Genomic DNA, 9,810 nt, shown 5'->3' with positions numbered 1-9,810 from the left:
GGTCACGTGGGAAGTGATATCCCACGCGCCGCCCAGGCAGGCTATCTGAGAGGTGGCAGAGGACTGCCGTGCCCGTCACACACGGCACTGTGGGCGGGCTGGAGTCCTGGAGAACACACCCTTACAACTTGACAATAGCAATCAAAACCGTCCACTTCAACTTCTGCACACACACAGCCCTTCACAAACATCAGCTGAAAACTGACTTCTCTGCTCTGCCGCCTGGACCCGGCCGAGTCTCTGCCGAGTGCCTGGGGCCTGACCTGTGTCGGGGGAGCGGCCGGCCTGCGCTGGGCTGTCAGCCACACCCGCTGGCAATAAAGCGAGGTCATGGTCGCCTTCCGCGCACGGCTTTGCACTGACGGAGCAGGTGGAAAGCTGAGTATCGAGTGGAGGGGTAAGGCTGCTTGGGAAACATCCATGTCTTTCTCTTGGTTCCATCTTCTAATAATTTAAAACCAGAACAGCATGGAAACCTTTGTCTTTCTTTTTTGCTATTTTTATCACAGAAACGCATCTGACTAATGCTTCACACAACCAAAATGTCCAACTGAAAAAGGAAGGAAAAGTGTGGTGGATTGAGCATCACGAATTCAAACTTAGGAGGAGACTTTAAAGCCATCGGCGAAACGTGGATCCGGACAGGGACTTATGCAACGTGAACCTAGAGCCACCTGACAGGCCCAGGGAGGGACCGACAGGGCCCCGGCCTAGGTACATTGTACAGTGATTGAAAAGTCAGACTAATACTCGCAACAGAAGGCATACACTCATGTGACTTTAAATTAATGTCTTTAAAGAATTAAACGCTAACTCAGCAAAGTGTAGAAAGCATGTTGGAAATATGCAAAGATAGAACAGCTTTTCAAGTCCAGATCATGCATATGTGCCTGGAACCAACCAAGTCACAGCACACATCACAGTCAGAGGCACAGTGCTTGGGAGCTGCAAACGGGTGCACAGCTCACTGGTGGCAGTCACCAGGGTGTATGCGAGTAAAATCGAATAAAAGGCAGAAATCAGTGAGGAGAGAATGGTTCTAGCCATTCAACTTAACAAGGTTAGCCATGGATGCAGCCCTTTACATGTCTTCAATTGCAGTTAAGAAAAGCAAAATAAATAAATGCATGTAAAAAAAATTACAGTATTAAAAAAATGGTTGGGACCAAGGCATGGTGAATAATTTAGTCCTATTTAAAGCTTAAACATTTATTTTGAGTTCATAGACTAGAAGATAATACTCAAAACTAAACATATTAAAAATATCCAGGTAGCTAAGGATTGATGTCGCCATAGGCCTTGTGTACATGAACATTCCAAGAAAGCAAAATTCACCGAGATCGGCTGCATGAAATTAAAAAACAAACTAAGAAGCATGCAGGAGGAAACCTACACGGAGGGGCGTTTCCAACACGCTGCCTGCGCTGCTGGGACAGCCCCTCAGGGGACCGTGGTCACCGGCACAGGCGCTCAGCCTGGGGGGGGGGGCAGGGTTGGGAATGAGAGAACGAGGTTCCGCGCCCGCTTCTTAGATAACCGGCCTGGGGAACGAGCCCCATCCCTGCCCAGGAAAGAGGCCGCTTTTGAGAATCACTTTGCAAAGCCAATGCAAGTCTTTGAAGTTTCCTAATTAATGAGCCACCGTCCACTACTAAGCATTAAGGGGCATTTTGACAACGGACCCCACAGCCCGGTTCCATCAGCAAACATCCCCGGCGCTGGCAGGTCACGGGACAACGGCATCTGACAGAACTGTCAGTTGTGAATCAGCACCGCCAGGACCACGCCTGCGAATCAAGCCTTCTCCCTCTCCTCACAGCTGTCACCCAATTCCTACCGAACAGGAAAATTTGGCTCAAAATAAAATACCGTCTTAATGAGAAACTCGTCAAAACTTTCAGTGATAAAAACCAGCTTCCTTTTTAAAACAGGATTTGAGAAAAAGATGAACAGAACTCTAAAGCTTCTCTGCTAAATACCGGGTGACCCCCCCCCAAAAAAATGTACCCGCACTTTAACAGCTGGTAGCTGGCTTTTTAAAATGAAATGGATGTTAATAAACGCTGCCTTTATAATCACTCAAGGTGCGTGGAGACGTTGTTCTGGGGCACCCTATAGATCTGCCAACACAGAAAAAACACTCCCAACTCTATGTTTCTTTTCAAAACCGGATTATTAACTAGATATGACTTCACCCTGGAACCTTCACTCTTGGCAAATCTGTGGTCCTCAGTAGGTCTCACCTGTGGGGAAGGCAGCGTCACTCGTTCACATCAGACAAAGCCCTTCGCTCACACTTGGTTTCTACTCTGACAACAGTTCTCGGCAGTTTCACCCCTACATCTGCACGCGTTTCTTTGGGGAACTGGAGAGACCACAGAATGCACCTGCTGTGTCCAGGAAGAGGACGTCCTGTAGTAACCTGTCAGCACAGCACCCGGACACGCACGCCAGCCACGGGAGCGTCCCCACAGCAGAACCCCTGCCTCCTTTCACAGCATCTAATCAGACAGCAACCTCAAGTGATCGTCACCCCGTGCAATTGGGCCTCCACGTTCATCAGATGACAAAACCCACTGTCGTGGCTGCAGGTGGAGCCGGTGGGGAAGGTTCAGAATGTCGAGGCCAGAAAACAGAGACGCTGTTCAATTCACTTCCACGGACACTCACAGGCAAGGCCGCTCCAGGCAGCTCTTTAGCAAACGATACAGTTTCAACAGAGAAAGATCAGTCTTTGAAGAATGTGGCTGCTTTTTATTTTTCTGTGTTTGCTTCTCTCGCGCTCGCACACGTGTGTCTACATACAAGTGTGTATCTACATACATACATGAGTGTAAAGCTACATACATCTGGTATGGAGCCAGAGTGGCATTTCTCTCTAGCATTTCCCTCTATCTCATATTGTATAATTACAACAGCAGACGGGGCTCCGTGGAGGGGAGGCGGCCTCGTCCAGAAGCCCCCGTGAGGAAGTTGAACACATAGTGTTAATTTTAAGAGAACAGTGTTTATACACAGCTCTCTGCCCCATGTAAATAAACCATGCTGTGGAAAGAACAGATTGATTTTTGCAAGAACCAAGCTCATAGGAACCACCATGCGCACAGTATGGAGTATGTAGAATATTTTAAAAACCTATTTTAGTGAAGGCAGCATTCCAGCTTCCTGCCCTGAACAGAGGACTCGCTATTTGTCATGGACCAGCCTCTCACACTGTGAGCCTCTAGCTAATTCCTTCAGGCCAGGACTGCCCAGTCACAGGTTCCGACCCGACACTGTCCATGTGCTCAAAACCATGCAGCATCCACGGCCCCAAGGAAAACTTCTGGGCTTGTCATCCCTGCAGGAGGGTCCAGGCTGTAACTTTTATGTGTTTTTCACAGACATTTACATTATGGCATAACGTGAGACCGCAGCGCTCATACAGAAGGAGCTCGCACCACAGGTCTCCACGGATGCTGGGCGCTGAGCAGAGAAGACAGGAGTCAGCTCCAGCCCAGCCGGGTGGCTCAGTGGTTGAGCGTCGACCTATGAACCAGGAGGTCACGGTTCCATTCCTATTCAGGGCACATGCCCAGGTTGCAGGCTCGATCCCCAGTGTGGGGCGTGCAGGAGGCAGCCGACCAATGATTCTCTCTCCTCATTGATGTTTCTCTCTCTCTCCCTCTCTGAAATCAATAAAAATATTTTTTTAAAAGAAATCTGCTCCGGCCCTCGCTCTGGCTCCACGCCTTCCCGTCCTGACAGGCAGCTGAGGCAGGACAAGGGCAGCAGGAGGCTGGGCCCTGAGCACTGAAGCAGCAGGTGGAAGGAAACTCAGAGAAGATTCAAGTTCAAGGTTTAATTTGATTTGGGGAGGAATGAATGGTAATGAAATGAAGAAGAAACCCTTCATTGTGAACGTGGACCTAAAATGTTGCCATGACACAAAGTGAAACTATAAAGAAATCATTATTCAAAATTCACATTGTACAGCCATAAAAACCTGTCCATTAAAAAATGCGTATGCCTTGCTTTTATTTCGTTCTCTTTGTAAGACGATGAGTGACTGTGCCAAGACCGCAACGAAACCATTTAATACCCTTTGCACCCCCTGCACGGGACCAGACGCCTGCTCTCATCCTCGCGGCTCCTCCCCAGGAGAGAAGGCTGCCTCCTGCCTGCAGGGCTTGCAGAGCGCGCCCTCCAGAGCCCACGCTCCGTCCACGGAGCTCTGCAATGAGCGCCCTCCTCCCTCGCCGATGCAGACAGATGCATCCACGGAACCTCCGTGGCCTCGGTCCTGCAGCTGGCTGCTGCGCCCACGCCCATCACAGGCAGGCCACACACGAACACCCACAATTGAATGCGTAAAACTCCTATTTATAGCCAACATGGAGCGACGTTGGTGTGAGAGCCAAAGCACACTAGCGCCGTAGTACCGTTTCCAGCCCGCACTAGAAAGACCAGCTCTGGGCAAAGCACCCCTGGCGGAGAAGGTCTGCGTCCCCAGGACGGCTCAGCCACTTCAGCCCGAGTCCCGCAGGAGTCAGCTGTGGGCGGAGTCACGTGATGGTGCCTTCTGCGCGAGGCTGGCATCCCGGTCGCCAGGTGTAGGTTTCCCACAAAAATAAAAGGTAGAAAAGTCCAAGCAGCGAGACGAGCGTCTGTGGCTGGGGCAGCTCCGGGCCATCAGTCGTCCGTCTTCACAGGCAGCTTCTCCGAGGGGCCGGGGGCCACCGGCTGGGTTGGGGCCCAGGCGGGGTTCTCCTCCCCGCGGATCACCTTCTCCCACTGGTTGAGGTTGTTCCTAGGACAGAGGGGCAGCGACAGGCGCTGCTTACTCGGGCCCTGGGCTGGCCTCACGCTGACCTACCCCTGCGGAGGCTCCGCCCAGGGCTTGGGGGCTGTGCTGACTCTGCTGGCAACTTGCTTGCTAGGCCGGCAGGCTCCCATTCGCCTCCCTGACTGGACACGGCAGCTCAGTGCCCCAGGAGAGCCTGAAGCCACCTCAGCCTGGGGGAGGGGCCCGGGTCCCAGACGGCACGGGCAGGAGGCCAGCGAGGCTCAGGCAGATCATGTCACCCAGTTAGAAGGGGCGGCAAAGCGGGGATGTGCCGTCAGATGACTTGCTGAGGAACGTGTGGTACCTTTACACATGGAATACTATGCAGCTGGGAAAAGAAGGCTCTCCTACCCTCTGAGGCAGCATGGAGGGACCTGGAGAGCACTATGCTAAGTGAATAAGCCAGGCAGAGAAAGACAAGTATCACATGCTCTCACTTAGGTATGGAATCTAATGAACAAAATAAGCTGATGAACAGAACCGGAGGCCTGGTCCCAGGACGGACAGTGTCAGAGCAGGGATCCTGGAGGGAAGGAGGGGAGCTGACCAATGTGCACAGCTCGTGGACACATACCAGTGGGGTCAGAGGAGGTGGGAGGGGGGAGGGCTTAGCAAAGGGGGCACCTGTGACCGTGTCAACATAAGAGCCTGCGCAGTCTGAGTCTCTCCTCCGAGGCGTACGCACCTGCAGGCCCGGAGGAGCGGCTCCGTGGGCGGGAAGATCCGGGTGAGGGTGGTGTAGCAGGGGATGGCCACCGCGTTGTAGAAGCCGAGCTGCCCGCGGAGCCACCGGCAAGAAACACATACACGTTAGCCACCAGCAGCACGTGTCCGCCCAGGACGTCCTGTCCCTAAGCCTGGCTGCCACACTAAAGGTCTCGCTTTGCTAAGCGAGACTGGGCGTCACACACTCTAGAAGCGAAGCCCAGGGCAGCTGACAGCATATCAGTTACTGTAAACCCAAGCACCACCTTCCGTGGGATCGACTTTGGATGAAGCAGCTGTGATCCAGGTGCCGTTCTTACCTCTGGTCAGATCTGGGGACCCCAAGGCGTGTCCAGGTCAAGCACCTGCCTCTACAGAGCCCTCCCCCCCTCCCGCTCGGGACCACGGCCGGGTCTGTTTGCTTGTTGGCCTGCTGGCTCTGGTGCCTCGTTCTCTCTCCTGATGCCACACTCGGCCCCACTCCCTTGCCTGACCCACTACAATCCCATGCACTGGCTCCCAGTCCTCTCAACCCGTCAGATCCCGTTTCCCGTGGCTTCCCAATGTCTTTGAAGAAAACAGCCTTCTGTGGGATGTGGCGGGGGGAGAGAGGTGCGGAGCGACTGGTCCTTGCGCGTCCTCCTGCACTCACACCCCTTCCTAGCTCGTGCCTACACATTCCCACCCTCCACCGCGGCCAGGCGGAGGCCTGTCTGCCTCTTTAACATGGAACAGCCTCACGGAGCACGAGAGCGGGGAGAAGGCAGGTGCTGGAGACAGGTGTCAGGACTGCGGCAGAGCAGCACTGCACAGCCATGGCCATCAGGTGACCACACAAGTGCTTTATCTACAACGCTCTCACCCTGCAAATGAGCCTGGAATGTTTGGGAAAAACAAACTGTTCTCTTAATTCAGGAACACGAGACTCAGCCCCATCTTGGAGTCATGGCCAGCACCCTCTGCCTTCTGCTGCGATGACCGCTCAGCTCTCCAGGAAGAAAAGCATCGCGAGGCCCCGGCCTTAAACCGCACACCAAGCAAACTTCCAACGAACTCCCCACCCACGTGAGGGTGAGACAATGCGTGGAAAGCCCACGTGGCACGAGGGGCGCCATCTCGAGACGAAAAGCCTTTCCCACGGGCCCTGCGTGGGAGCCCGCAGACAGACACCAGGCTGGAGAGACGGGCCCCGCGACCCCACAGGGAACGGGCCATCAACAACGGGAAAGAGCCGCTAAACTCAGAGTCCGTGCAGCATGCGTGCCAGGCGTGCGGGTGCACATCCGCCCAAAGGGGAGGGAGCAGCCCTTTCGAAAGCCTGGCCAAGGACACGGGGCTCTGCTCAGAGGCCGTGGAGACGCAGGAGCCTGCAGCTCCCGCTGGGCCGGCGCCCTCCACGCACACACGCTTGTATGAGCAGTCAACAAACCACCTTCAAACCAAGTAGGAAACTGGAGAACTTAGTCAAAACCATCATCCTGTAGCCGGCCGGCGTGGCTCAGGGGTTGAGCGTCAACCTCTGAACCAGGAGGTCAGGGCTCCATTCCCGGTCAGGGCACAGGCCCGGGTTGTGGGCTAGATCCCCAGTGTGGCGTGCAGGGGGCAGCCAATCAGTGATTCTCTCTCATCATGGTTCCCCCCTCTCTCTCTCTCTCTCTCTCTCTCTCTCTCTCCCTTCCTTTCTGAAATCAATAAAAATATATATTTTAAAAACACCATCATCCTGTAAATCTTCTGGAATTATTTCTACCCTTAATCCCATATGATAACTATTTGTCCAGAACTAACTTCCTAATTGTGGCATCAGAGGGTGGGGAGTTAAAAAGGCCATAACCTTGTGGAAGTCATCACACCACACATGGGCACATGGAAAGTTAACAAGGCACGAGAACTCTCAAGACAGAAAAAGTCAGTGTAAGTTAAGTATTTTATGTATGTTCCCTGGAGAGGGAATGGTAGTCAATTTACGGCGAGATAAAGCTCGGATGTACTAAAAGTCTATGCGTTATCTCTTAGGAAAAGTGGGCCTAATCAAAATCTATGATGCTAACCTCCAAAAAGTACCTGTTCACTCAATGACAAAATGTTTCCTGCGTGAAAAAAATATTCACAACTGCACTCCTCCACCCGGATCTCCCGTCAGGAGAGGTGCGTTCACTGCACAGCGTCTGTGGGAGGGCCTGCCCACAGGGGGGCGTGGACTCGGGTTCCCAGTCAGGTCCTTAGGCTCCCCACACGCCCTCAGTGGGGAGGCTCCGCGTGGCTCACGGTTCCGCCCTCTGAACACGACCCCCTGCCCGCCCACACCCCCGCCCGGCCCTCAGCCTCCAGGGTCTCGGCAGCCTGGGAACTGCACAGGGTGGAAGCACCAGCCCGGAGAGCAGGCTCGGCCGGCGTCCACTGCGAGGGAGCGACGGAGCTCTGAGCCCGCAGGCTCGGCTCGGGCAGTGAGTCAAGGGCAGAGAGGAGGCTTGTCAGGCGCTCGAGGATAAAGCACTAACGCTCCTTCATGAGCTGCCAGGCCCGCAGGAGCCGCCGGGCACAGGGACACAGGTGGGAGTGCTTTATCCATGTCCGACGGCACGGCCGCCTCACGCTCCCGGACGTCCCGCATCATACCTGGCCTTGCGGGACCTCATCCCTCTTGTCCCGGTCCATCATGGGAATGGGCTGGATCCCCAGCTTCTTCATCTCGTCGCCCTGGAAGGAGCGGGACAGTCATGTCTCACTGCCAAGCAGGCTCAGTGCTCACAGCTCCTCCCTCCCGTCACTCGTTTCTTCACGATGCACCTGCTTGTGGTGACCGACATGACAAAGCCCAACAGTGAAAACTGCAGCGTCGCCCTCTGGTCTCTACCCTGAGGCCCCTCTGCACGCACTGCCCAGAACCCAGCTGCCTTTGTTCCCTCTGCAGGAGGCAGACGTTTCGTCAGAGGCGTGGAGAGAACCATGGAGCAACTCCGAGCCCGGCCCCTGGCGCTTCCCGCAGTGTTTCCCGTGCCGAGCGGGCGAAGCTGGGCCAGGGGAGGGACACGGGTCCAGAGCGTGTTGGTGCAGATGCGTCGCCGTAAAGGCCCAGACACAGACGCTCACTGCAGACGGCTGTGCTGCCAGCTCTGGGCGAGCAGCCTGTGAACAGCATGAGCGGAAGCGCCGTCACACAGGCAGGGCCTCGGACTGTGGAGCCACGGGAACAAGAGAGGGCATGCTGCTCGCTCGGGGACGACATGCGAACAGGAGCGGGCATGCTGCTCGCTCGGGGACGACTCAGAGGAAAGCTGAGGTCTCCATCAGGACAGGTGTTCACACACCAGTGCTTCCCACGCTGGCTTCCAGGCCGGGAGTGTCGGGCACGCGCTGTGGACAGGAGCGCGGACCGCCCCTCCCTCGCATTTCTACCTGCACGGCCCACGACTGCGGTCCCCCCGGCGCCTGGACAGGGCCTGTCCCTGACAGATGAGCATGATTACTGAGCGAGGGAACCATTACTCCACGAGGAAAACTGTCTTGTTGTCCGGAAGCAGTCCCTTCCGGGTGAATCAGAGCTGACGCACACACTCATCAGACGCAGCAACCCCTGTGCTCACCTTCTGTGCGAACGCTGAGCCCGTCGGTGTGTGACCGACCGCAGCCTTTTGAAATAACTTGCAACGTGAGCAGCTAACGTAGTTACTAAATCACCCACATGTTTACTTGCTCTTCGTTTTCCCATTTCTTGACATTATTGAGTCATATGAAAACCAACGACCTACCTCAGCCCAGAATTCTGCGTAAATGTCATTGGCCGTCAACTTTGTAACTGGCCACAGTTTTGTCACAGAACAAAGGTCACAGGCAGTCATCATCAAGCCAATGACGCGGTCTCTAGAACAGAGGACACAGAGCAGTCAGCACTGCCCACCTGTGACAAGGCGGGGTCTCCAGGGCACGGGGCACAGAGTGGTCAGCACCACTCATACTGGGGAAGGGCCGACCTACATGGCCTCATTTTACCTTAATTTCTCCTTAAAAGTCCTATCTCCAGTGGTAACGTGCTGGGAATTAGGACTTCAGCCTGCAGCCACTTTCTACGCCAACGTGAGTCTAGCCCAGAGGTGGGCAAACTTTTTGACTCGAGGGCCACAGTGGGTTCTTAAACTGGACCGGAGGGCCGGAACAAAAGCAGGGATGGAGTGTTTGTGTGAACTAATATAAATTCAAAGTAAACATCATTACATAAAAGGGTACGGTCTTTTTTTTTTTTAGTTTTATTCATTTCAAACCAGCCGTGGGCAAACTAC

General features: G+C 54.5%; 1 protein-coding gene across 1 annotated transcript in view; it reads right to left on the bottom strand.

Moving 5' to 3' along the window:
• Positions 1-3,351: 3,351 nt before the first annotated feature.
• PDE10A (phosphodiesterase 10A) overlaps positions 3,352-9,810 on the bottom strand; it is a 137,710-nt gene continuing 131,251 nt past the window's right edge. Inside the window, 4 exon segments of the mRNA XM_023764791.1 lie at positions 3,352-4,789; positions 5,511-5,599; positions 8,150-8,230; positions 9,283-9,394. Of these exon segments, the coding sequence (XP_023620559.1) occupies positions 4,672-4,789; positions 5,511-5,599; positions 8,150-8,230; positions 9,283-9,394 (400 nt within the window). The 3' untranslated portion in view covers positions 3,352-4,671.

Source organism: Myotis lucifugus, unplaced genomic scaffold, assembly GCF_000147115.1.
Source record: "Myotis lucifugus unplaced genomic scaffold, Myoluc2.0 scaffold_348, whole genome shotgun sequence".
NCBI classification, from domain to species: domain Eukaryota; kingdom Metazoa; phylum Chordata; class Mammalia; order Chiroptera; family Vespertilionidae; genus Myotis; species Myotis lucifugus.
This window is presented reverse-complemented; position numbering and strand designations above follow the sequence as displayed.